Below are 27,983 nucleotides of genomic sequence, written 5' to 3' on the forward strand. Positions count from 1 at the left end.
CACTGGAGGAAACTGGGTAAAGTGTACATAAGACGTCTCTATTGTACCTTATAACTGCATGTGAATCTATACTCACCTCGAACCAAAAAGTTTAATTTTTAAAAAACTCAAAATGAATGAGGAGGATATAGATGTCTTTGTTATCTTGATTGTGATGATACATACATATGAAAATTCATCAAATTGTACACTTAAATACATGCATACTTTCATGTCAATGATACCTCAATAAAACAATGGGGGTAGGGAAGGAATATAGTATTTTTTTTTCTTCCCTTTCTGAATAATTCAATCTGATAGCTATAAGGTGAGCCAAGCAAAATTGGCAGCCTCACAAAAGGGGGCACTTGGGGAGTGTTGTAGTGTCTCAGAACAGAGTGTCAGAGCCCAAGTAGGGTGATGAGGGGCTTGGCATAGAAGGCTTGTTTGATGTAAGGTGTTGGATACCTGGTGGGTTGAGGAGCGTGTCTACATAACACAGCTGCCAGGCACATTGATGTCTAAGCTGGAGTGAGCAGAGGAGGACATCCACACCTGAAAAGGACAGTGGTGGCAATAAGAGATGCCTATAGACAGGAGGATTAATTAAATATGTAAACATACATATTTCTGATAGTTGGAGAAATAAATTACTCACCTGAAATACTAAAAATGAACCTTGTAGTATAGCATGCAATTCGAGATAAGGGTGGGAACTCATGATTTTCAACATATATAGATACAAAACCTATAAATATGTATGCGTGTGTGTGTCTGTGTGTGTGTGTACACACATGTTCCTTAACTCTGTTCACTGAAAGGCCTTACAAGCCATTATACCTTAATAATAATGAGTACAAGTTGCACCTTGACCTTGAATTCTAAATACCATTCTCCATTAAAGGAATGAGGACTACTCAGAAAAATGCCTGAACAGATACAGGGAAAAAGTATCCGATAAGCTGAAATATATTTTTGTGTTAGAAACTAAGAAACAATAGAAATATATCAAAAGAATACAAAAGTCTAATTAAAATAACTACCTAAATCTGTGATACTCTGAGCACCAAACTAAATGCTGGTAGCATTTATTGAACTGAATAAAGTAAGAAACCAAGGGTCTATGTATAAATGCAAATGATAAATAGAAAATTTGATGTGTAATGAAATATTTGTTTTTGTTTTTGTATGGTATATTTAATAAGGGGAATGTCTTAATACTGACTTAGAATGGAAATGTGCACTACTAATGCAATAAAGGAAGATGAAGATGACAAAACAGTTTTGGATCTTGCTGTGGTTTTGTTTGAAACAGCGACACTTCGGTCAGGGTATCTTTTACTGGACACTAAAGCATATGGAGATAGGATAGAAAGAATGCTTCGCCTCAGCTTAAACATTGACCCTGACGCAAAGGTGGAAGAAGAGCCCAAAGAAGAACCTGAAGAAACAACAGAAGACACAGAGCAAGACGAGGAAGAAGACATGGACGCAGGAACCGAGGAAGAAGAACAAGAAACAGCAAAGGAATCTACAGCTGAAAAAGATGAGTTGTAAATTATACTTTAACCATTTGGATCCTGTGTGAAGAGGGAATGTGAAATTTAAGTCATTTCTTTTGGGAGAGACTTGTTCTGGATGCTACCCCCAGTCCCTTCCTCCCCTGCACTGTAAAATGTTGGGATTGTGGGTCACAGGAAGAAGTGGGTTTTTTAGTTGAATTTTTTTTAACATTCTTCTTGAATGTAAATTTGTACTATTTAACTGACTATTCTTGGTGTAAAATCTTGTCATGTGTATAAAAATAAAAAAGACCCCAAATTAAAAAGAAAAAAAATGAATCTCAAAAACACAGCTCATAACCTGAAGGATCTTACATCTCCTTGGAGCGAGTGTACTGAACTGTGAGAACTCCAGGATTTCTTCACCCAGCATATTTTTCCATCTCATGCACATGGTAGCCAAGTAGCTGTGGAGAAAATGAAGAGAGGAGTGCAGACCAGCTCTCCTGTCTCTAGCTTGGTTGTGACAATGCTACTAATTGTTAATGGGACTATCAGAGGAAGAGCAGGTTGCTAGCTGAGAAAGACAATGGTCAACGGTAAGTTTGGAAGATTTTACATGCAGGATGTTCAGGAAACAGGTGGTTTCACTGGCTTGAAACTTAAGAGAATTAATTTGGTTCTGAAAAGCTAACTACATGAGTTGGTAACTCATCAAAGGAAACCAAAGAAAAAGAAAAGAAGTAGGTGAAAGACTGTCCAGAAATGAACTGAGAAAAGGCTTTAGGCTGCTTGTAATAGGACAGCTTATAAGCAAGGACAATTATGAGCAAATGAGATAAGCAAAATATTAACTTTTTAAAAATCATAAACTATTCAAAAGTCAACATACAGTAGGATGTTCTACCAAGTTAATAGAATGTTATCACAAAAAGGTTATTTATGAAAGTGTATAATAACATTGTCGATGGAAAAGAAGCCATAATCCATAAAATAATTTAAAGAGATTTATTCTGAGCAAAATTTGAGTACGATGACCTAGAGCTATACTCAAGAAGCCTGAAGCCACACCCAAGAAGCCTTGAGCAAGCCCCTCTGGTGGAGTTACAGTTTGGTTTTATACATTTTAGGGAGACAGGAATTGCAGGTAAAGTTATAAATCAATACATGGAAGGCATACATTGGTTTGGTCCCAAAGAAGGGACATCTCAAAGCCAGGGCTTACAGATTATAAATTGGTCTAAAGACTCTTTAGCTGACTTAAGTTGAACCATCTTAAATTGGGGGCTTCAGTAAACTTCTTTCTAAAAAGGGACACAACCCTGAAAAGGATTCCCTTCCACTTCTTAAGACAAACAGGGGTGCAGTTTCACAGGGGATTTGGACAAGTCCTAGGGTCCTCAACAAATGCGTGGATCCCCGCGCCCCTGAAGGGGGTACCACAGAGTTCCTGTGCTATTCTAGACCTAGGTCGTCCCTGCTGGAGGGTCCCTGTCCTGCTGACCTGATCTCCGAGGGCGTGACAAATGGGTCTGCTACAGTGGTTAGCGCTGTGGCTCTGATGACTCTGGTCACCGCCCGCGCACAGCGCCTGTGGGGGGCGCACCCCGCGCGGTCCGAGGCGGCAGCGGGGCGGGGCCGCGCCCGGCGGGAGGCGGGAGGCTGCGGGGCTGCGAGGCGCGGGCGCCGCCTACCGGCCGGAAGTGACACACAAAAGCGGGGAGCGGGAGGTCACTCGCGGCTTTCGCCAGCACCACGTCTATGAAGTCTGTCTCCACTCGTCTTCCGAAGCCAAGGGGACACAGCCGGACGCCGGAAATGAGTGAGACTTGCAGCCGCCACCGCCGCCGTTATAAAGCCCAAAGGCCGCCGCGCCGCCGTTGCCACCCGGGTCGCCCGGCCTTTTCTCCCGCAGACTCGGCTCCGCCCGTCCAGGTGCAGGTTACCAAGTGGCCGGGCGCCAAGCAGCGACGGGGACACAGGGCCCGAGAGTGCCAGGCAGAGTGTGAGGCCCATACTACCACGCTGGGCAGGCGCTGTGAGTCCGCGACCGAGGGCGGGAGGGCGCATGAGGGAGAAGAAGGGGCGTCTACGGGGAGTCGGCGCAGGGGGAGCGAACAGCGAGGGAGGGACAGGAGCAAGGCGTTCCCCACTTAGCAGGTTATTTATTTATTTATTTATTTTTTACATATACATGTATTTATTAGGTTTCCATTTTTTTGCCTTCACAAAATTAAAAAGGCTTAATTTTAATAACAATAACAATGTTTAAAATAAGGACTAGAAACAAAAACCTCCTAAAGAAGGAACGAACATAAATACATTCAGAAAAGGAATCAGACAATTGCTACATTGAAATATTAAGCAATAATAATAATAATACAAAGAAAGCAACATTCACATTGTTAAATAAGAGTATGTCTATTATGGTATGTTTTGATTCTGAGATTCAGTATGGAGTCATCAGTTAACTTCTTATTTTTTTTTTCAGTCTCAAAAAATAGGCAACTAATATTCATAAATAAAAGATAATTTTGAAAAACAGATCATGCCAAATCTTGTAGACAATAGAAAAAGAAGAAATACTTCAAAATCATTCTACTTGATCTGGGTACACCTGATATTAAAATTGGAGAAGTTTTTTTTGTTTGTTTGTTTGTTTTTTTCAGTTTTTGGCCGGGGCCGGGTTTGAACCCACCACCTCCAGTATATAGGGCCAGGCCCTACTCCTTTGAGCCACAGGTGCCACCTGATGCTTACAAGTTTTATGATGAGAAGTTTCTGTAGGTTGACTTCTCATTCCTTTGTGGATGAGGAGGATGGAGAAGTTCAGGGGAGTGAAACAGGGGTTTTGAGTAGATCAGGGAGAGACATAACTAAGATGACGGTCCTGTACTCTGCACAGACTGGGCTTTCTTTCCTTTCCAGTGTGTCCCAGTGCTGAGGAGACTGCCTAGCGCCAAGTCATCGCTGGAGGAATGAGTGGATTGTGTTTAGGAGGTGTTGGAACTGGCCAAAAGTCACAAATGATGAATTAAGTGGCATCAAAGCCCTTAATTGTGTCATTTTGCCCAAAGGGTATCAGCCTCTTTTTAAAAGGCAGGTCTAGAAAAGGTAGAAAGTTGGATTTTTGCAGGCAAGAAAGATGAAAGGAGACTAAGGTAGGCTGTTCTGAGTGGAGCTATACAGGTTTGTGGTTAGTGGAATTTTCTTTGGAGGGGGGAAAATAAAGGCAAAAAGTTATTGAATGGACAGGAAGAAAGTTTAAAGTGGCTTGTCCTTCCTGAATAGGATGAAGAATTGGCATACTGAGGGTGTAAATGAGAAGGATAAAGGGTTAAATGTCAGACTGTATTTTTCAGATGGCAGGGTATTTCTGGTGATAAGTTCTGGAGTGTGACAGTAACTGAACTGAAATGAAGGTACAGGGATCTAAAGTGAGAAGGGGTAAGCAGTGGGAGGCCAGGCTGGTGGCTGCTCTGTCCCTGGATGTTGGAGCCTTCAGCTGATTTCTCCCACCTCAAGCTCCCTTCCCAGGGCCCACTCCCACCTCCTTCTTCTCAAGCTTAGAGACTGTAGCTATGAGCTTGCCAGACACACTGTCTTACAGTGAACGGAGCCCAGAGTAAGAGCCAAGAAATGAACAGAAAAATAAAACTGATGGCATCACTTAAGCCGCATTGTGAACCCTACTGCCTGAGGACAGTCTTGCTCCCTGACCTTTTCAGGCACCTGAGTCAGTCAACATATCGCATTAATGTACACAGCTATGATTTAATATTAATAATAAAAAAAACAACAGATTATTTTTATTGTTGAAAATCTGTTGTATTTGCTTCCAGTTACATCCAAATCCCACCTTGCAATAGAAAAGGACCCTCCCTTCTTGGTTTCCTCTTCCAAGTAGTGGGCTCAAAGCACACATTTTAAAGGGTAGGTAGGACTAATATTGGTCATTACTGACCTTTTCCCTGTTGAATTTGGTAGTCACTGCCAAACAGATATGCCAAGGTTGTGCAATGCAGTGTTTTGCTGCAGATCCCAATATAATGGGTCTTGATAGTCATCTCAGCAAACATCATTTTGTTCCTTTAGAAATCCTGCTGTCTCCTGAGGAATTCCACACAGACCCATACTCCTTACATCCTTATTCTCAAGTCATTGACTCCAATGACTGCTACCATTAGCAACTATCCCTGCATCAACCTCTAGTTCCTCCCTCCCAGGAGCACCTGCTAAATCCCCCTCCCACATGACGGTCTGGATAGGACTGTACAACAAGTGCCTCAAAGCTTCCATTTTGCGTCAGGGAACATAAAAGCCATTAATAACCCCTGAGACCAAGAGCTCAGAACTTCCTTGAAGACAAAACTGGCAAGTTAACTTTTATTCCTTTTGGAGTCCCCATTGGCAGGGAGCAGAAGCAGCAATCAATAGCTTGGGAGATTATCCTGCCACAAATGAAAATTACATAAAAAGCAACCCACAGAAGAAAATTGCCCTCCCTTGTCATTGTCAGCAGAACCTCCTCTCTTAGAGTGATGCCTTGGTAACCTTGTATAATAATTAAGTGGGATTACTGTTGGTGCCACCCTATTTTGGGTGGGTCACACCTGGATGCGCTGTGAGTGCAAATTCTGTCTCACTGCCTTATCCAGTGTTTCTCTGAGTCGAAGGAAGCAAGTATCTGGGCACCAGGTATGTCGTGTTCTGTGACCTCAGGCCAACTCCGCCTCTTTAAGGTATCACATTTCCCTTTGTTAGAAGTCTTCAGGCAATGGCTATATGGAAAACATGGCAGAGGGAGAGTTAAATGCTCTGAGTTCCCTACTCTTGCTTTTTCTACCAACTGGGTGTCTAAATCTATGATGTTCAAGCTATGAGAATCAAATTTGAAAGGCTGTGTATGCCTTTAAATATATTAATTAAATATATTAATAAAACTAGAAATTAAATCTTGTAGCCTATAAAATATGCTTCCTCTATAATCCTGGCTGTCCTCCTAGGAGTGAAAGGTTGCTTCTTTTGTCCTATGATCTGGGAGCTATGTCAGAGTGGAGACTATAGTGGAGGCAAGATATTGCAACTAGCTTCTCCTCTCTAAGTTTAGAATGAACATTGGCAATATTATGTCAGGGGATTCTCAGAGATCCTTTCACTTTACCATGCATGGTGAACCCACACTATCTTTACCTTCACACCAGCTCTCTCCTTTTCTTTGGATGCTTCAACCTCCAACTTATGATATATATGTATTTTTTTGAAACAGAGTCTCAAGCTGTTGCCCTGGGTAGAGTGCTGGCATCACAGCTCACAGCAACCTCAAACTCTTGGACTTAAGCAATTCTCTTGCCTCAGGCTCCCAAGTAGCTGGGACTACAGGTGCCTGCCACAACACCTGGCTATTTTTTGGTTGTAGTCATTGTTGTTTGACAAGCCCAGGCTGGATTTGAACCTGCCAGCTCCGGTGTATGTGGCTGGTACCCTAGCCACTTGAGCTACAGGTACGAAGCTGATATTTATTTATTTATTTATTTATTTATGACAGAATCTCACTTTGTCACCTTCGGTAGAGTGCTATGGCGTCATAGCTCACAGCAACCTCAAAGTCTTGGGCTCAAGCAATTCTCTTGCCTCAACCTCCTGAGTAGCTGGGACTACAGGTGCCTGGTACAATACACAGCTATTTTTAGAGATTGGGTCTCACTCTGGCTCAGGCTGGTCTTGAACCCATGAACTCAGGCAATCCACCTGCCTTGGCCTCCCAAGGCCTAGGATTAAAGATGTGACCCATTGCGCCCAGCCACTCTGATATTTGTCTTACTAGTCATCACTCCACTGAGCCATTAAACAGGTTTGACCTTAACCATGGATATGGATGAGGAAGAGGATCCATTTGGCATCTTTGGCCACTTTGCCTTTGATGAACTGAGTGGGGTGTCCCAAGAAGAGACCCTTGTGTTAGGATGGCTTGTAAGAAACCTCCAATGACACTGCCTCTTGGTATTTACACACTTGTGTATCACCCTCCCCTTAAATGTAGGTGGGACTTAGTGATTTGCTTTCAACCAGGAGACTAAGGAAAAGACGACAGGATATATTTCCATTTTGAGTTTACAAAAGATAGTGACTTCTATCTTGCTTACAGACTCTCTCCTTTCCTGGCTTTGATGAAAAAGCTGCCACACTGGGAAGGCCCACATGATGAGGAACTGAGGGACATCTCTAGACAATTCCAGCCAACAGCCAGCAAGGAACTGATGGCTTCAGTTCAACAAGCGTTGAAGAACTGAATTGCATCAACAGCTACATAAGTGAACATAGAAGTGTATCTTTCCCCACTTGAGACTTCAGAAGAGACCTCAGCCCCAGCTGACAACCTGCTTGCAGTCTTGTGAAAGACCCTGATGCAGAGAACCCAGCTAGGCCTCACCTGGATTCCTGACCCACAAAAACTGTGAGATAATAATTAGACATTTTTTAAGCCACTAAATTTTGAGGTATCCATTACAATAGATGACTAATATACCCCTAAATCACTGTAATCTTAGTGTAAGATGTTGCATGGCTAGGGACAAAGATCATCTCTCCCAAGGAAGATGATAGTGTGTCTTATGATATCCCTGCAGATACTTCTTTGTGATCAGAGACCATCCCTTGTACTCTTATACTGAAACAGTATCACTGTTCTCTCCACAGCCCTTACTAGTAGCTGCCAGGAGGTAAGGACTAAGTACAGGAATGGCAGGTGGAAGATGACCAGGGATGATGGAGTCATTATTTTCCCTCTTCATTTTTTTCTTTCTTACCCACTTCCTTTCCTGTTACATTTTCCTTACTGTCTTCTTTTTTCCCCAAATCCTTGGTAGCTGCTACCTGATGACCAATTGCTTGCTACAAGTGATTGCCAGGTGGTCTATTGCTCTTACAATGATACTATCAAGCCAAGCATCTTAAAGAGATTCCCCAGGGACAGGGTCTTCCCTTTTCTTCTAAATGCCCTCGCAATCAAGATGACCTTATAGTCAAGCTCAAATTGTGCTTTCCAGACACAGTACCTCACTATGCATAATAGATTTTGCAATAAGACCCACCCATTTCCTGGACCTTGCCCCTATCTACAGGAGAAAAACCCATCCGTACATGTTCTACTCAATAAAGTTCAACTGCCAGATACTCTGGAATAAGTAACTTTTTTAAAAATAAAAGGAAACCACTGTTTTCAGGAAAGTATTTTTATCCCTGGATCCTTTCAGAGCTGCCTAGTCTGTCCTCTATATGGCTTCAAAAAGGATAGAGAAAAGGGAAAGGGGAACTTCCATTTTCCTTAGGGGAAGGTGGGGAACATGGCACATTCTCCATACTTCTTGAGGGAAAGAAGGCTGGCCCTTATGAGCAGTAACAGTTATTCCTCACCACGAGATCCAAAAGGAAGGTTTCTCCCTCCCACTGATCTCAGGGCCTAAACACCCCCAATGCTTCCAATTCTAAAACTTCTGGAGGCAGAAAGGGGAATTTCTGGCTTTACTGTGCTGGAGTAATTTACCCCACCCTATAGCTGTAAGTAGTTTAAAGTGATTAGGGAGCAGGTGAAAAGATGGCTTGATCCAAGGTCTGTACATTAAGGATTTTCTCACTTTGAAAAGGCTTGAAACGTTTGAAAGTTTTAGCATAAACTTTTTGTACCTTTTATGGTATTTTAATTGCAAGACGTATAAGAAGGCTCTTATAGAGGATTCTAGGTTAAGACTGAGAAGGGTCATTATTAGCTTCCTGCATGAAACTCATCATCATTTAGAAGCTTAATGAGGCAAAGAATAGTAAGAGCATGCCCTCTGCAAGCACTTGAAAACTTTTTTTCTCTCCCAATCTCCTTTAGGCTATTCGGCGTCTTGGGGCTCTCAGATATAGCCCCTTCCACCCATACAGTGTTCCACACTGCTGCTCCCTCTTTCTTCTCTCTACCAATCCCTCTTTCCCCTTTCCAATATTTAAAAACTCTCCTTCTGTTTTACAGATCAATTGTGATAAACCTCAACCCTCATGACCAAACCCATACTGATTTCAGGAGCAGAATTCTCTTTAGCATTATGTGACCTCTAATGAGCATAACTGAAGTTCCATTTAGCAATGCCTTTGGTTTGAATCACACTTATGTTTACTTCCTCCATGCAAGGTTTAACAAATTTTTCCCCCATCTATTTTCTAACTTTACACCACAATTTCTATTGGCTCCACTATACTTTTTGGTTGCAGCCATCATTGTTGTTTGGTGGGCCAGGGCTGGATTTGAACCCGCCAGCTCAGGTGTATTTGTCTGGCGCCTTAGCTGCTTGAGCCACAGGTTCCGAGCCGGCTCCACTATACTTTTTAAAACAATGATGTCACTTTTCTCGATGATGTATGTGTATTTGTTTTCTTCCCCCAGGTTACCCTGTCTTTGAATAGTTGTAACACTTAAATTTTCCTTCTTTAGATCATAAACTGCTAGCAGCGTGCTGTAGCTCAGTACAGTGACCGCCCTGCAAATGGGAGGCTGTGCGTTTGAATCTCACCTGGGCCTGATTAAGAAAAAAAAAGAAAAATAGATTATAAACTGCTGAGATGAAGCCCTGTGTCATTTCCTCACCTCCAACTGAGTCCAATGAATCTATTTTGGCCACAGACACCTGATCCTTTTTTTCCCCTCCACGTGGTGAGGGTTTAGTGGTGATGCCAGCTCCTTTCTCAGCCTGACTTCTGCATCCACACCTTCCCTATTATTTCTACCTAAAAAAGAGGGAGACTTCACATCTGCATCCTTGCATCTACCCTCCCTTGATTCTAAGAGGTCTCTATGTTCAGAAAAATCTCTCCATATAGCCTTGCATCTCTGATACTGTTGTTTTTTCTTGTGGTGTATGTTTGTTTGTAACAATCCTGGTCCTGACAACTTCTAAGGTTACTAGGACTCACAACTGTGAAAACATCCTTTAAAGTAAGATAAGCTCCACCAAAATATTTCCAAGTGAGAAGAGGTTATAAAAATGGCTCACTGAACACACAGTAGAATCTCCGGAGTTGACCACCTCTGTTCATTGCCCACCTGCTTCAATTGACCCAATTTACACAGACGAGACGTGCACCCCGCGTGTAGGTATCAGTACAGTAGGCCTAGTTCTTATGTTGACCTCCTCTGTATGTTAACCCATTTGTTACAGTCCATTGAGTGGTCAACTTACAGAGGTTCTACTGTGTTCTTTAAAAATGGCCTTGCTCAGAAAAAAAAAAGAAAGAAAGTTTTAGAAACGGCTCCAGATTAAAGGAAACTAAAGACAAATAACAACCAAATGCAATATATAATTCCAAACTGGATCCTATAATGGATATTAACAAAGGATATTTCTGGATAAATTGACAACAATGGAATATGTCTAAGAGATTAGTTAAAAGTTCCGTACCACTGCTAAATGGCACTGCTAATTTATGTTGATAAGTTTACAGGGGAATGATTGAGTATGTAAGAGGATTTTTTTATTAAGAAATACACCATGAAATATTCAAGGAGAAATTGCATGATGTATGAGAAGTTATTTACAAATATTCAGGAATGTATGTGTATTTCTGTGTGTGTGTGTGGAGAGAGAGAGAGTATAAAAGAGAGAGGGAAACGATAGGGAAGGAGGGAGGGAGAGAAACAGATCACAAATGAGTCAAAATGTTAATGAGTGTTAAATCTATAAAGAGTATACTGTTGTTGCCATCTGTACAACTTTTCTATGAGTTCAATTACTTTCAAATTAATACATTTTAAAAACGGACCATTGACTATATTGTCTTGAGTTTTACATAACCTTTGAGATTTTTAGTTTTGATTCCCACAGTTGCTACGCCACACCCAGACCCCAGTTGTGTGTGATGATGGCATTGTTTTTTTTTTTAGGGACAGAGTTTCACTTTGTCACTCTTGGTAGAGGTCTGTGGCATCACAGCTCACAGCAACCTGCAGCTCTTGGGCTTAGGTGATTCTCTTGCCTCAGCCTCCCAAGTAGCTGGCACTACAGGTGTCCACCACACAATGGCTATTTTTGTTGTTCTTACCGTTTGGCTGGGGTCAGGTTCGAAACTGCCACTCTCGGTATATGGGGCTGGTGCCCTACTCACTGAGCCACAGGCACCACCCTGATGATACCAATTTTAACACAGTGGTCTCAGGTTCTGTCCCTGGCAAGAAGCTAGGATTCTCTTTCCACATTTGAAGCATGCTGACATTTGAACCGAGTTTTACAAAATATTGGAGAAGAATACTCCCAAATTGTTTTTTTTAATACATAATATAAAACAAAAATGGACCGAAGTTTTAAAGAACCATATTTATAGCAAGTAACCTCTAGTTCTTATTTGGTGCCAACATGTCATTTGTCTTCTGGAGTTTTGTGGTTTGAAAAAAACCCTGGTTTGCAGAGGTTTTTCTGCTAAGTCAGTTATCTGGATTTTTATCTTCCAAAAAAGTGTTTACCTCTTCTATTGTATCCTCTCCTGTTCTTGTCTTTCTTAAGCACTTACTATATATATATATATATATATATATATATTTTTTTTTTTTTTTAAGAGACAGAGTCTCACCTTGTCGCCCTCACAAGGTGAGCTGTGGCGTCACAGGTCATGGCAAACTCCAGCTCTTGGGCTTAGGCAATTCTCTTGCCTCAGCCTCCCGAGTAGCTGGGGCCACAGGCACCCACCACAACACCCAGCTATTTTTTTTTTTTTTTTTGCAGTTTGGCCAGAGCTGGGTTTGAAATGACCATCCTCCTCAGTGTATGGGGCCAGCACCCTACACACTGAGCTACAGGTGCCACCCAGCACTTACTATTTTTAATTTTTTTACTTTTTAAACAGTTTTATTCATAGTTCACATACCATACACTTTGTATATAACTAAGTGATTTTCAGCATGTCACAGGGTTATACATCCAGCACCAAAATCAATTTTATAACATTTCATGACTTCAAAAGGAAACGCCATACTCTTTACCTATCACCCCTTCCAGCCCTCATTCCCCACACCCCTTAACAACCAGTAATCTACTTTTTGTCATTATATAGATTTCCTTATTCTGAATATTTCATAAGAATGGAATCATATATGGTCTGGCTTCTTTCACATATCATAATGTTTTCAGGGTTCATTCGTTCATGTCGTAGCATTGTATTAGTACTTTTTATGACTGAGCAATATTCCATTGTAAGGATGTATCACATTTTTGTTTATTTATCCATTCATCAGTTGGTGGACATTTGTGTTGTTTCTGTCTTTTGACTGATTTTTTGTTTAAATTTTGCTTTCAACTGGCTTTCACTCATCTTAGTTTGAAGTTTTCTTTTTCTTTTTTCTTTTCTTTTCTTATTTTAGCGATTCTCTTGCCCTTAGCATCCCAAGTAGTTGGGACTACAGGCACCCGCCACAACGCCTGCCCGTTTTGGGTAGAGATGGGGGTCTCACTCTGGCTCACTCCTGCTTAGGCTGGTCTTGAACCTCTGAGCACAGGCAATCCACCCACCACGGCCTCCCAGAGGGCTAGGATTACAGTATGAGCCACCATGCCTGGCCCCAACTTTGACTGTTATGAATAATGACGCTGTGAAAACAGGTGTGCAAGTTTCTGTGTGGACAAATGTCTTCATTTCTCTTGGGTGTATACCTAGGAGAGAAATTGCTGGGTTTTAGGTTAATCTTGCTTAACATTTGAGGAACTGCCAGACTGTTTTCCAAAACAGCCACACCATTTTACATTCCCCCAGCAGTGTATGAAGCTTCCAATTTCTTCACATTCTCAGAAACACTTATTTGAGTTTTTGATTCTACTCATCCTAGTGGGTGTTAAATGGCATTTCATAGTGGTTTTGATTTGTATTTTCCTACAATTAATTATTTAATTGTAGTTGGAGAAAGAGAGGAGATAAACAAGTATATATGATCTACTCTATTTAACTGGAAACAAGTAACTTTTAAAATGCATGACAGAAAAAAATGTTTTCTTCTAAATATTTGAAAACATTCATATAGCAATCGTAAGTTTTCATCAACTCGTAATGTTTTCTACTCAGTATTTTTTCATGTTGTACTTACTGTGTGATTTAGGGACTGCATTATTATGCACTGAATCTGTTCTATAAGATTATGGCTTGTATGAAGTGGGTGGAGGAGTTCAAATGGTTTCTCAGGGTTGACTACAAGGCAGAGCAGAACTGATTGCCAAAGCCAGCACAGCTTAGTGTGGTTCATTCACTGTGTTGTAGATAAGTGTGATCTTCACGTGTTAAGTATCAAGGGAATATGAGAGTACTGACATAGGGCACATGGCACGTCTTCTGAGAGATAGATGGCAAGATGTGTAGATGGACTTTTACACTTTAATCATAATGTAAAGATGGGGTCCGTCATGCATGGTAATTGTGAAAGTTGGGTGGTGAATACATGGGTAATTATACTGTTATATCTGAAAATTTTTCATAATAAACACTTAAAAAATAAAAAGATGTTAAGTGCCTCATGATCAGAGATGAGGGGGCCGTAAAGACAGCTGGCAAGCGTGGATCAGTGTGCATCAAGACTAGGTTTGATGGCCTAGCATGGTGGTGCACACCTGTAGTCCCAGCTACTCAGGAGGCTGAGGCAGGATGATTATTTGAACCCAGGAGTTTGCAGTGAGCTATGATGATGCCATTGCACTCTATCCCAGGTGACAGAGTGAGACCCTGTCCCAAGAAAATTAAAAAAAAAAAAAAAGACTAGGTGTTAGCTATCACTCATAAAGCCATTTTCAGGAAGTGTTATTTCTTTGAGGATAGAAACCTAAGAAGGAAAGTGCCGCGGACCACCCTGTCGGTGGGCTTCAGTCCGAGGGAAAGCAGGAAAACGGAGTCAGGTTGGTTGAAAGGTCGACGCAGGAATGACAGTCTGGCACACAGCACTTGGTGAAGTATGCAGCAGCTGCGCTTTACTGAGTTTTAAGTACGGTTTTTATACAGTTTCCACAAAGCATTACAGGTTACACAAAGTAATTTTACAACTTGCTGACCTTTACAAGTTATATTTTAAGTTTGCAAACGTGGGTAGTTATCCATTACTACTTCTCAATGTTCTATCCTTAAGGGGAACAAAGGTTAGTGGTTATCAGTGAAACCTGCTTGCTTCCTCTTATCTGAGGAATGCTAACTTACTGCAACTTCTTATATTTAAACTTAAGTAATAGTAAAGATATAACTTGTTTAAAAGTTCTTCTATGGTATATAAATGTTAATTTCATGTTGATTATATATATGTTCTTATTTAGTGTTTATTATTAATCATATGTGATTATTCCATTGTGCGTTGATTGATTAAAAAGTAAGTGAAGTAAGATGTTTTTTAAGGAAAGTTTTACTGTGGGTGGTGATGGTGTATATCGTGCTGGAACATCTTGTTTAAACATCTTGTTTGTTGTGCCTGCATTGTCTTAGCCCACTGGCGTTTATGGTGGGGACTTGCTTTTGTGCAGGCTTACTTGGAGCCACTGAGTCTGGCACAGTCATACTTCTAGTGCTGTTTCTGGATCAACTATCATTGTGTTCATTCTGACAAGACTTATTGCTTACTTATCAGGACAAACAGACATTCAGCTTAACATACACGTACACTGTAACAGAAAGCCATACCCTTAGGTTAATGCGACAAAAAACAGCATGCTGGGCAACATCTCTGTCGCTGCGCACACTGGAGGTGCTGGGGGCTTCGCTCCGGGGAGCACAGACCTCCTTTCCATCGTTTTACAACGCGGACAGCGCCACCTCGCTGCGGCTTGGTGCCGAGGGTGCGGCAGGAAAGTTTTTTCTGTATAACAGAAAGAAAGAAGAAATGGAGAGATGGATACCATTTTTTGAAGATTTCTTTTGATGAAAAATTCCCATCTAACACCTTATAGTTCCTCTATGAATGATGAGTCCAGTACGTCTACTAAGCAAGTGGAGGTGGCCTAAGTCTGAGCAAAGTGGAGAAGGTTTGAAATAGATTTGAGTAGCATGGGAGAGTAGACTAATCCTCAATTTGTTTAGTAAGCACCTGATAATTATTTGGGGGATGAATGATGATTTCCACATAGTTCTGGGGTTGACGATGAATGTTATCACAGTGACACCAGACTTGTGAGGATTAATCCAATAGTGATCAGTTACATATTGGAATTCATTTCTGAAAAAGGCAGAGGGATGAGATTTTGCCAAATAGGAAGGATGAAAGGGGACTGAATGAGGCCTACAGGAAGTGGAGCTTTTTAAATATTGGTTGCCTTGTAGACCCTAAAGTCTGCCTTGATGAGGGAGGGAATGGAGGCAAGAATGTGGTAGATAGATGAGCATAGAAAAATGAATGACCTGGAGTTAAAGAAAATGCCCAGTTGATAGTACATATTGGAAGACTAGGGAGATGCAGTCAAAGAGTGGAATGTCAAGCTGCATTATTACAGATGTCAGAGGGGGGTTCCTGATGTTAAGTTCTGGGTGTGTCAGTGAATGAACTGGAATGGAGGTAAAGGACCCTAAGATGGGAAGATAAAGTATTGAGAGGCAAGGTTAGTGGCTGGTCTGTCCACATGGATGTCCAGGTCCTCCCCTGAACCTCCACCTCTACTGGACCCCATCCCCGCTTTTGTCCTTCCCAGGGCCTCCCCAAACCCTGCATTCTTTTAGCAACCTTAATCTTCAGATGCTGCAGAGTCAATGGCATAACTCTGGACAAGAAAACACAAGTATAGTAGAGTAAGGGGGCTTAGTGTATATCTGTTTTTTGTTTTTGTTTTCACATCCTGCATTCACAGATTTTTCCAGAAAAACTACCTGAAGTGCCTGCTAGGAAACTCACTCTATTTTTGAGTCCCAGTCTGTATAAGTGGAGTTATTTCTACTCCAGGCCCCTTTTTCAAGGGTAGATTTTTGCAAATTCTTCTCCAAAAAGAGCATTTGTAAAGGCCCTTGGTGAGTCCCCAATATCTGTCACCCTGATGCACAGCCCAGGACTCACTTCTGGGCCATGAGCTGCATGTATTTTAGGAGTTATCTACTGTGGCTCCACCTCGCCCATGAGAATCAAAGGCAGTACCTCCATTCTGATGGGTGGACTGTACACACAAACGGCAGGATGAAAGGAAGGCACTGAGGTCATCACCTTCCCTAAAGAGGAGGCCACCATGCCTGACAACAGCCCTGCAGACATGGCTTAGTACACAAAGAACAGCCCCAGGGTCACTTGTGCCAAATGGCATCAGTAAGCCCTGCAGCACCCTGATCAGCCTCAAGGAAGTGGTGCCTGGGTCAGACTGAGAAATGGGGGAGCAGGACAGGGTCATGATAAGGGGACATTGAGGCATAAATGCCTCTTTTCCACCAGCAAGAGCATTCCTTCCCATCTTCTTTTTTTTTTTTTTTTTCTTACTTTCTCACTCACTCTAGGCATCTTTTCCTTACTCTCAGCTTTGTTTTGCCCTGGGAGGTAAGGAGCTGCCTGGGTGACGTTCCTGCCACTGACATTTGTGTGAGCCTTTTGCTGTGCAAATGCCATCAATTTAGGCAGCCTATAGAAATACCTGGGGAAGGAAGCTCTTCCCCAAGGTGACTTTCCAGTAACAAAACCACAACATTGGGGTAAGAGTATGCTTCCTCAAGGTATGAACTTGCCCCACATGATGAATTCTTAGGCAGCATCTACCCTGCTCCTAAGACCTTCCCCCAACCAGCCCAGCACCCACCATAGCAATAATCCCCAAACACTCCCATGCACCTATGGTCAGCCTCTGGCCTGACAGCTTTTTCTAAAATCTGATGAAGTCACTATTTTCTGAAAAATATACCTGTCTTTGACCCTCTCTTCAGATACAGTAGACCTATCTTCTTACAGTAACTCTAAAGGATATAAAACAGCCAATGAGGGGGAAGGAAGTCCACCATACACTGTCCTTAGGGCAGGGCTCAGAGGCAGGAAACAGAGGCCATCTTCTCAAACTCCCTCAGGGAGGGCAGGAGCTTTGGGGGGCACATGATATCCACTCTTCAACAAAAGCTCCAGGAGACTCGTCATTTTTTGGAAGCCAAACTAGACATTAGGAAGAGCTGAACTAACTTCTACCTTTCCCTAAGCACAAGCTCTAGGTTGCTTAAAACCTAAAACAGTATACAGACACTCTTCTTATTAGAACTTTTTTGAGGAGACTCAATATCCTCAGTAAGGAGAATCAATATTCTCAACAAGTAATGTATTACCTGGGGCTGGTGGTGGTGGTGGTGAATTTTCCTACCTGGGAATGTTTCAGGAGCGTTATCTGTCTAGAGAGTAGAGCAGTTCTCTAAATGGTGTTCCCAGCAGCGGTAGGGTAGCTAGAGGCACTCAGTCAACTTGATGCCGGCAAATGTGACTGGACCAGGGCACGGGCCCCCTGTGGGGCATGGGTGGGAAATGATCCTGATGAAATAGCTGGTACTTAAATGCCAGACCTTTCTAGAGCTGTCTGCCCTTGTTTCTGATTTGTCTAATTCTTGTAAAAAAGAAAACTCTGACCAGCACTTTATAAAAACCTTTTACTGTGTTGTTGAAGGGATGGCCCTGGGTGGGCTCTGAGGTGGTGGGAGAGGGGGAAAGGCAAGCAACTGGGTTGGGGAAGGGTCTTCTGTGAGTTTGGAATCTAAGGGAGGAACAGGCTTGGTGGCAAAAAGACATCCAGTGGCGAGGAGGAAAGGTGGGCAGGTTGGGGGTTGTCAGACCAGGTGAGAGAATGGAGGTGGGAGGTGAAGGCTCAGCAGACTGGCTGGTTTTAGGTCTCCTATAGAGCTTTCTGAGTGGGAGGAGGATAAAGTGCATGATGTCTCTCTAGAATCCAAAGGTGACAGACAGAGGGAAGCATCTTCCAGCGTCTTCCGGAACAGAACTTTCCTGACTACAGTAATTACCCTATCACTTAATGGAGGGGAACTGGACATAACACATGATAGAAATTCATGATTTTGTGATCCTCGCCCCAGGGCCTGCAGAACACAGGAGGTACAAAGCTGCAGCCAGGACCAGAACACAGAAAGGAGGGCCTGCTGGCCTAGCTGGGCTGGGGCCACCTGAAGCCTGCACCCCCACTTTGCCCCCACCCACCACTTTGTATCCCTTGCTGCGCCTCCCTCCCAGGCCTTGTTCACTTACCCATTCCAGATATGCATAGAACATGCTTTGAAAATGGATCAGGAAAGAAGGGGTGAGATTAATCCTTTGTCAGAATAAAAAGCATTGTCCTCTCCTCCTCTGTTTCCCTCTGGCACATCCTTCAACCTGGAAAACCAGGAGACAGGGTGATAGGTGAGGAGGGTAGAAGTGTAAGAGTCACAAGAGTCCCTTCATGGGAGACCCTTGGCATAGGAGACTGATAGCCCACAACAGACAAGGTCGAATGTCAATAGTAATGTTAACAAGGTTCCTGTGTGTGTGTGTGTGTGTGTCCTCATTTATAAATTACTTTCACATTCATTATCCCTCGTGGTGCTCAAACCCACCAGGTGCAGCACAAGCAGCAAGGGTCACCTCAGAGAGGAAGCTGAGCTCCTGGGAAGTCAGAGGAATTACCCAGAGTTGGGAGACAGGATTCTGACTCCAACCTAGGGGTCAACCCCCCTCACCACCTCTCATGACCACATACTGGGCAACACCCAGGGCCACAGAAAGGCAGAGCAGGGACTCTGAGAAGTGTCTTAGATTACCTTGTCTTCCCAGGAGTGCCTCCTCTGAGGGCCCTTTTTCCCAGAGAAATTGTGTCTGGCAAGTGACTTCCTCAGAGGTCAGGGACCTGGGACCTCACAGAAGGAACAGGAAGGCCCCCCTTGGAGAGCTCAGGTCGAGTAGGCAGAACCTTACTTACCTTTTCATCTTCCACCTCTCCTTCCCTTCTTGGTTCCACCCTGGTGCTGAGAACAAAAAAATGACTGAGAGGCTGGGATTCGCTTTCCTCACTCCACTAGGAAGTGCAGACAGTCATTATTTATGAATAATGTGACTCTCCATTTTTGATAGAAATTTATTCCTTTTATCAATTTTTAAAAGTGATAAAATATTTTCAATTTTTCCTTCTTTTAAAAACTCAAAGGAGGATTGTGTGTGTGAAATCCTCACCTGATGCTCTCAGATGTCCTATGCTCAAGGAGGACACAGAATCAGAATCCAGTAGTCACATCTGCCCCCTCAGAGGACCCTGTGTCTTGGGGACAGAGCTCAGAAGCTCTTGACATTGCTCTCCATAAGGAAGGCTTGGTCGAGTGACACCTGACGTGGGGAATGTGATTCTCTATCAAGTGTCAGGAACCTGTTCTCCTTCAGAGAACCCACGCTCTCTGAGTGTGCCAACCCAGGACCACAACCTCACTGTATTTGAGATTTTATCCAGAAACCTTCCACTACACCCAGGCAGGCAGCCTGTGAGCCTGAGGTGGGACCTCACTCCTCCTGAGCCCCTAGCCCCGCCCCACCTCTTCCTCTACCAGAGTCATGTTCTACAATCTCCAGGCTGACCAGCTCATTTAGAAATGTGGGGATAGAAATGGGAACTAATGAAGAATCTCTCTTGGGTGTTCCTTACCTTATCAATCCCAGGCTATTGATAAAAATGTATCGACTACCAGGTATGTCAGGTACAGGAAGCATAAATCCAAACTCCTCAGGAAGTGCACTGGGGGTTCGCTGAGCATAAGCTCTGCCATGGCTCAAGGGTGGCTGTTCAGAAACAGAGAATATTCTCCATTTTTTGACTAGCTGGGCTCACTGAAGCAACTGAGAGCTGGGGGTGTCTGGGCTTGAGTGTATATAGTCTGGGCCTACACCACAGAGCACAGAAGAGTCACAGAGGGCTTGGGGGTGTGCAAGAGGAAGAGGGGATAGTCACAGCCCCAACTCCAGCCCAGCAGATCCCTCCACCCCTCCTGGGGCCTCCAGCCCTCTGCCCTTCCCTGCTATCCTGGTGTCCAACTCCACCCTTTCTTCATACCATATATTTGCCTCAGTGAAATTTTCTCTCTGTTTCATCTGTCACCCAGATTTTACCCGAGTCCCCTGTTACTGTGTGGAGCCCTTGACTTGGACCTTGAAAGTTTGAAATACTGCCTGGAATTTCTGCTTGTTCCCAGACGTTTATACTCTCAAGATCACACCTATCCTCAAATCCATGTATCTGCAGAATGCTTTTGCTTTACACTAACCTTGCTATGAAACCTGAAGTTCTTTCACTCTTAGTTTTATGATTGTTGAATAGCCAATTTTTGTTTTAAAGTCAGCCTTTCCTGTTTCAAATCAGAGGAACTGACTGAAATAATTAAAACTAATCATGTATTATTCAACATCCACAAAGCTAAAGTAACTATAAAATAAATGTTATGTAATTATAACTTTGAGTGATCTTGGAGATAAATGTATAGCACTTATTTTCTGAAGTTAGTGAAGCTTAAACTGTACAAAGACTTTTGGGGCATGCTCTACACGCACATCCTACACGCACAGCAGTACAGTATTTTCAAATCCAGGAATCATTTATTTTCTCCTTTTATTTCAATTTTTCCTTCATTATATTGTCCACACTTTTTCTAACCTTCATGAAATACAGTCCCAGCCCTCTACATCAGTTTTGTAACAGGTATGTGACTCCCCCAAGTCAAGCATAGGTCACTGTGCGCTAAGCTATTCACTCTCTCAGTCCTTGGTGGCAGGATGGGAACTAGGAGTGTCAAAGCCTTAGGGGAGAATCCAGTCTTGAGCAGCCTCACCTGCTTATTCTAAGGGCCATGTCAATGGAACCTTTTCCAAAGAATGCTTTGGTACCAAAAAGAAAAAGCTTGAAAAGATCTGCAGTCATCCCTGCAAATGTTCAAATATCAACTACCCGTCACACTTCATTCAGGCACTTCTTGTGGGGTTGAAATAATCCCAGTGGGCCCCCACTCCTTGCCCACACTTCTTTTCTAAATTCATCATGGCAGCTGTCCTGTGAACTGTCTCCTAACTTCTCACATCTGTCTTAAACTGCACCGCCCTTTATTTGACGCCCATAATGCTGTGACTTGATCTCTTAGTAAAGGGTGAGGCAGCCTCCAGCCTGGCAGGATCTCCTTTCAGTTCTGAGGGAGCAGGTTACCTGCCCCGAGGGTAACATCTGCCGCTCCCCCCCATGTGCATTCTCCATCAAGTTTTCATTTAATAAATATTTACTTCTGGAAACTAGATGACACAAAATCTGTAAGTTGGGGGCTCGGCCCTTGCCCTCATAATGCAGTTTTTGCATTGAGTCTTGCATAGTTCAAGAGCTACACAAATACAGAGCAGAGGTTTCCCCACCCCAGCCTTTGTAACAGTCAAGAGGTGTCGGTAACAAATCAGGTGCTATGGATTATAACTGTTCAGGCACATCATGCCCCTTCCCAATGCATCCCTGAATGTCTGCCCTCCCCAGTTTTCTGATACAAATTAATGATTCTTCGATATGATGGTCAAAGAACAGCTTTTCTCTTTCAACGTGGCATTCCTTGACCACATATCCTTACAAGCAAGTGTATGTGTGCCTAGGTTAAACATTGCAAGGAGTTTTAATCAAAAAGCTTTCCCCAAATGCTGTTAAGCTTCCTTTCCTTAACCTGGTAGAAGCTCCTTCGGAATTTCAGGGAAGAAGAAACCAGAGATATTGCATGCCTTTTTTTTTGTTTTTTGTACCTTCAATAATAAACTCCTTGCCATTGGTGGCACAGCCTCGTAGCTCTCATCCTTTCTACAGTAGCATCTGATACAAAAAATAAATTTGTTTAATTTATAAAGAATTTTACTATCAGCAGTCCCAGAAGATTTTTGCAACCATCCTGTGAGGTATCAGCAGGTATTACTCTGTTCATTTTATCAATGAATCAAACCATAGTTCAGAGAGGGTCTAAGTAATTTATCTAGATCACCCAGTGAGTAGCAGTGCCCTAACTAATGAACATCCTTTAATACTTCTGTTTTATACAGTATTAATAAGTGATTTTGTCACATAGAAAGTATGCCCTAGTCAGGAAACTAAAGGAGTTGTGTGGCTAAGAATATTCACTTTGTCTATTCAATGCTGGCAAATTTGAGAAGTTAAAACAAACAAAAGCTATTTTACCTAAGCTACCCCATCACTTCATAGCTAACTTTTCTTTTCCACTCTTCATAGTTTTTTTCTTTCCCTTTCAGACAACCTGCTTTTAGGAACTATATTACATATGAGTCCCAGTAAGGTATCATAAATAATGAAAGTTAAAATGTCATCCCTTCCAGGGAAACATTTCACATATTTCCATATACGTGGTATCTAACTGCTAAGCCTTGGAAGGACTCTTAGAGCATTTCAGGCAGCCATTGGTAGGTGACAGTGGTGGCTTCCAGGAGAGGGCGGCCTCACCACCACCCCATGGCATCTCCCAGTTGACCTCGCCCCACAGACAGATGTCTGGTCCCAAGTTCCACACTGCACTTGGTTATGTTGTCTCCACGAGAGCATGTTGCCCAAAAGCTCTATTAGAAGAACTCTGTGGTAAGACTTGGTACAGGTCAGTTACTAGTTTAGGATTCCCTTATGTTGTCAGTTTCTAGGAAGTTTCCTCCGTGCTTTGTCACTTGCATCCTGACCACTGTCCTTGGGATCACGTGCTTGGAGACTGCTGTTTTCAGTATCCCCAAAAGCCTGAAGAGCAGATTCTGAGGCAAAATCCTTTACAACTGTATTAAAGCACTAGCTGTGGAATGTCCTTCATACAGTCACACAACTAATGCGTCTTGATCGCATCCTAGTACTGTAGAAATGTCAACAAAATAAGACACTGCCTCCGCTCTTGGGGAGGTCACAGAGGCTAAATGTGATGCTAAATGCTAAAAAAATAAGTTAGAATAACTCCTGGGTTCAAGTGATCCTCTTGCTTCAGCCTCCCAAGTAGCTGGGACTACAGGTGCCCGCCACAACACTGGGCTATTTTTTAGAGACGGGGGTCTTGCTCTGGCTCAGGCTGGTCTCAAACCTGTGAGCACAAGCAATCCACCTGTCTCAATCTCCCAGAGTGCTGGGATTACAGGCATGAGCCACTGTGCCTGGCCCTTTCATCTTACTTTTTTTTTTTTTTTCTTGAGACAGAGTCTCACTATGTCACCCTCGGTAGAGTGCCATGCTGTCACAGATCACAGCAACCTCAAACTCTTGGGCTTCAGGGATTCTCTGGCCTCAGCCTCTCAAGTAGCTAGGACTACAGGCACCAGCCACAACGCCTGACTATTTTTTGGTTGTTCTCATTGTCGTTTGGTAGGCCTGGGCTGGGTTCAAACTCGCCAGCTCTGGTGTATGTGGCTGGAACCATAGCAGTGGAGCTACAGGTGTCAAGCCCTTTTCATCTGGCACTCTTGACTTCCTGGCAAATTGCTGCATTTTTCCCACTTTCTGTTCAGGACCAATAAAGGCTAACATGTGGAGGGTCCATATAAAAATAATAGGAATTTGATATATATATATATTTTTTTTTTTTTTAAGTAAAAGTAAAGAAATCTGGGTCTCTGAAAGATGTTACAACTTTCTCCAAGGTCAGCCAGATACACCAAGAGATGGCTTACAGTTCAAATCCAGACCTATGTGTCTCCAAAGCCCAGACTCCCTCTATTACACGGGATGTCTTTCCATCACCCAACACCCAGGCTTGCACCAGTGTTATTGGCAGAGCCTCAAGCCTCCACTCACCTCAGTGCACAAACTAGAAAGAAGTCCAGCTATCAGACAAAGTAAATAATAACAACAGTAACAACTACAAAAGGTCTTTCGCCTGTAAACATCTATCAAGTGAAGAAAGCTCACTTGTTTTATTCCAGAACTTCTCAGCCCTGAACCAGGAGTGCTTTCTCTGCTGGAGCCTGGTCCTCTCTCTGCCTTATCGACAGGAAGTTGAAGGGAAGTGATATTGTCCTGCTAGTGAGAATCACATATGTTGTTGCAGAAGCTTCTTGGGTCACACACAAGGTGGACGGAGTCACAACATATTAAAGTGGTAACAGCTCTTTCCCTCTGCAGAAGGAAAGATCCCCCAAATTGGCACTCTTGAGTTCCTGGCAAATTGCTGCATTTTTCCCACTTTCTGTTACATTCAAGCCCAAATGGTGAGTCCTGAGTGTACTGAATGCTTAGAGATTTTTAAAGTAAATTTTATCATCCTGTCTCATACATGCAGACAAGAAGAGAAGCTAAAAGGGCAGAGTGCATTGAATTTTCACAAAGCAGATGTACCCACGTAACATTGCCCACATCAAGAGAGAGCATAGTGGCAGCACCCTCGGACCCACCACTCTCATTCTCCCTCCTTGTCACTACGCCCCTCCAAGAGCAACTGCTACTCTGAGTTCTAACCATATTTTTTTGCCAACTAAAATTATATATGAGTATTTTTTACTCTTCTATGTTGGGCTTCTTACATACAAATATTATATTTGAGAGATTCGTTCTCACTGTTAAGTGTATAGTTTGTTCATTTCCATTCATGCACAATGTTCCATGGAACTAATAGATATCCACTGATTGACCAATTCGTCTATTATGGTCACTTGAAGAGTTTCCAATTTGAGACTGAGTATATCAGTGCTACTGTGAATATTCTACTATACATCTTTTGGTGAGCATATGTTCATATTTCTGTTTGTTATTTACTAGGAGCGGAATTGTTGGGTCAAGGGTACATATGTTCAGTTTTAAAAGGTCCAGTAAAAGATTTTTCCAATGTTGCATATTTTACCTTCCTACCAACAGTATAAGGAGAGTTCCAGTCACTTTATGTCTTCACCAAAACTTGCTGTTTTCTTTTTCATTTTAGCCAGTGTGTGTGTGTATGTGTGTATTTGGTGTTCATCACATATTCTTTTTTAAACTCAATTTTGTAGAGGTATAATTACATACAAAAAATGCAAATCACTTAAAAGATACAATCTGATGAGCTTTGAGAGATGTACACACCAGTAGAATCGCGGCCACAATGAACGGGTAGGATATTCCAAATCCCAAATGTTTTCTCAGGGCCCTTCTGCATTTTCTAGGAGACGCTCTGGAAGAGGAATGGGCTCGCTTCCTGGCCCAGGGCACCTCAGTGACCAGTCTCCAGTAGAGTAGTTTCTGGAATACTTCCCTGTGGGGCTGTGCAGTCTCCCCCGTGGTGGGCTCCTGTAAAACACAGTTTTTCCTGTATTTTGATGAGGGCAGAATTGGCAGGAGACCCAGGTAGCATAGCATTAATTCCATTTAATCTTAATTGATTTAAACTTAATTGTAAATATTTGCATAAACCTACTGACTATTATATTGTGCAAGGCACACCTAGATTTTACTAAGTTTCTTTCAGAATTATTGTGTGTTAAGAGTTATGTGGCTGTTTCCTCTATTGCATAAATGAATCTCATGGCCTATAAGTTTCTCAGCAGCAAATTCTTGACTTATTCAGAATTTTTCCTTATGCCTTTTTAATCAGGAAAACAGAAGACAGACTCACTCTGCTTCCCAGTAGTCTGGGGACCACTCTTCTCTCCACCAAATGCTAACAGCAGTGCTCACTTGGCAAGTCCTTGATTCTTTTCTTGCTTTTGGTTGAAGCTTCCAGGTTTGGAAGTCAAACAGAGGCTGGTGTAATCCCACCTGCGGTGCATCTTACAAGGGTATATGTGAATCCTAGTAAATGTGGAATGTAAAGGTCTTAGCAAAATAACTAAGAAAATGCTACAAAAGCTATGTTAACTAATGTGATGAAAATGTGTCAAACGATCTATGAACCAAGTGTATGGTGCCCTATGATCATACTAATGTCCACAGCTATGGTTTAATAAAAAAATAAAAAAACAAAAAACAGATGCTGGGTGAGTTTCATCTCTGGATCTTCTCGTCCGTGTCACAGTGAGTGAGCCCTTAGTCTCTCTGAGCTCCACCTTCCCCTTCTGCAAAAGCAGGATCATAAGGTATATTTCATGCATATCCGACTCCCCACACTCTCTTCACCTATTGAATGGTGGGTGCTACAAACACCTGCATTCCACAGGGGTTCTTCTATCTTTCAAACCCTGTGGGATACGCAGAGAATCACCAAAAAGGCCATGAGTTGTTCCCTCTATTAAAATGAGTAGGGGAAGAAATAGCAACTTTCGCCAGCCAAGGCCACTTCAGTAAAAGTCCATGTGGGACTCTGTGGGCTTTGTCTTACCCATGTAAGACTGAGAAATGCTTTTGCTAAGTGCCATCAGCAGAGTGCCTGCTCTCTTTTCACGAGGAGAAACAAAGACTTGGGTCTGACCTACAAAGGAGCACATTGCTTTGTCTTTTATGGCCCTAGCCTCTAGGGAAGCCCAGGGCAGGGACTCTGTTTGCTCAGATCTCATGACACCTTCCCTTCCAAGGAGCTAGACAGAGTTTATACTGGAGAGAACAGGTCTGAGAGCTCTGACTATTCTAAGGCTTTTCCCTGTGAGAGCAGGTCCCAAGCAGGTGCTGGGGAGGATGGTGCTGTTACATTACGAGGAATGGGGGAGAGAGGGAGGATTTGGCAGGTGGGTGTGCTGAGTGTCAGCTATCTGCGGTATAATATTGGTCAAGAGCATAATTAATTATACAGCCAGGAACTGTTAAACCATTCAATTTTGGAACAAGAAACAAAATTACTATCTCTAAGGTTTAAACAGGAAATAAACTTATCTGAGATCACACAGCTAGCTGAGATTTGTGCCCAGGTCACTGTGGCTCCATACAAGTATGCTCTTGACCATGGTATAATATTACCCCTGCTTCCATGTTGATTTCTACTTAATGTCCTGGAAACTCTGAAAGGTAAATTTTATTGCCTTTCATAGATGGGAAATGGACTTTGGCTTCTGCACAACACAGTTTTTCCCGTATCTTGACAAGGGCAGCATTGGCAGGAGACCCAGGTTGTTTGGGAAACAACATTTCCCAGATTCACAGGTCTAGAATCCTAGTTGAACTAGGATTTGTAATCAGGTTTGTTTGATTTTATTTATTTATTTGAGACAGAGAATCACCATGTGGCCCTCAATAGAGTGCCATGGAGTCAGAGCTCACAGCAACCTCAAACTCGTGGAGTCAAGTGATCCTCTTGCCTCAGCCTCCCAAGTAGCTGGCACTACAGGCACCTGCCACAACGCTTGGCTATTTTTTTTAAATTGTAGTTGTCATTATTGCTTAGCTGGCCTGGGCCAGGTTTGAACCCACCACCTCTGATGTATGTGGCTGGCGTCCTAACCACTGAGCTACAGGTGCTGAGCCTGATTTTATTTTTTTTTAATTCCACATGCAGGACTATCTTCATCATATTACCTGGTAATAAGGAAGATAATGATAGCTAAAATCATCAAATACCTACTGTGTACCAGGCACTGTTCTATGCATTTTACATGTTGTAATTCATTTTATCTTCATAAAAACACATAAAATATTT

The 27,983-nt window shown here is 42.7% G+C and overlaps 1 protein-coding gene and 1 pseudogene across 1 annotated transcript; both read left to right on the forward strand.

The window, feature by feature from the left end:
* The first annotated feature begins 1,209 nt into the window (after positions 1–1,209).
* On the forward strand, positions 1,210–1,801 carry LOC128570269 (endoplasmin-like). Its single transcript, XM_053569231.1, has one exon. It carries the CDS (start codon positions 1,210–1,212, stop codon positions 1,534–1,536), a length of 327 nt encoding a protein of 108 aa, XP_053425206.1. The 3' UTR covers positions 1,537–1,801.
* A 5,548-nt stretch (positions 1,802–7,349) lies between these two features.
* The window catches only part of LOC128570277 (death-associated protein kinase 1-like), a 49,196-nt pseudogene continuing 28,562 nt past the window's right edge, over positions 7,350–27,983 (forward strand).

Source organism: Nycticebus coucang, chromosome 18 (genome assembly GCF_027406575.1).
Source record: "Nycticebus coucang isolate mNycCou1 chromosome 18, mNycCou1.pri, whole genome shotgun sequence".
Taxonomy (NCBI): domain Eukaryota; kingdom Metazoa; phylum Chordata; class Mammalia; order Primates; family Lorisidae; genus Nycticebus; species Nycticebus coucang.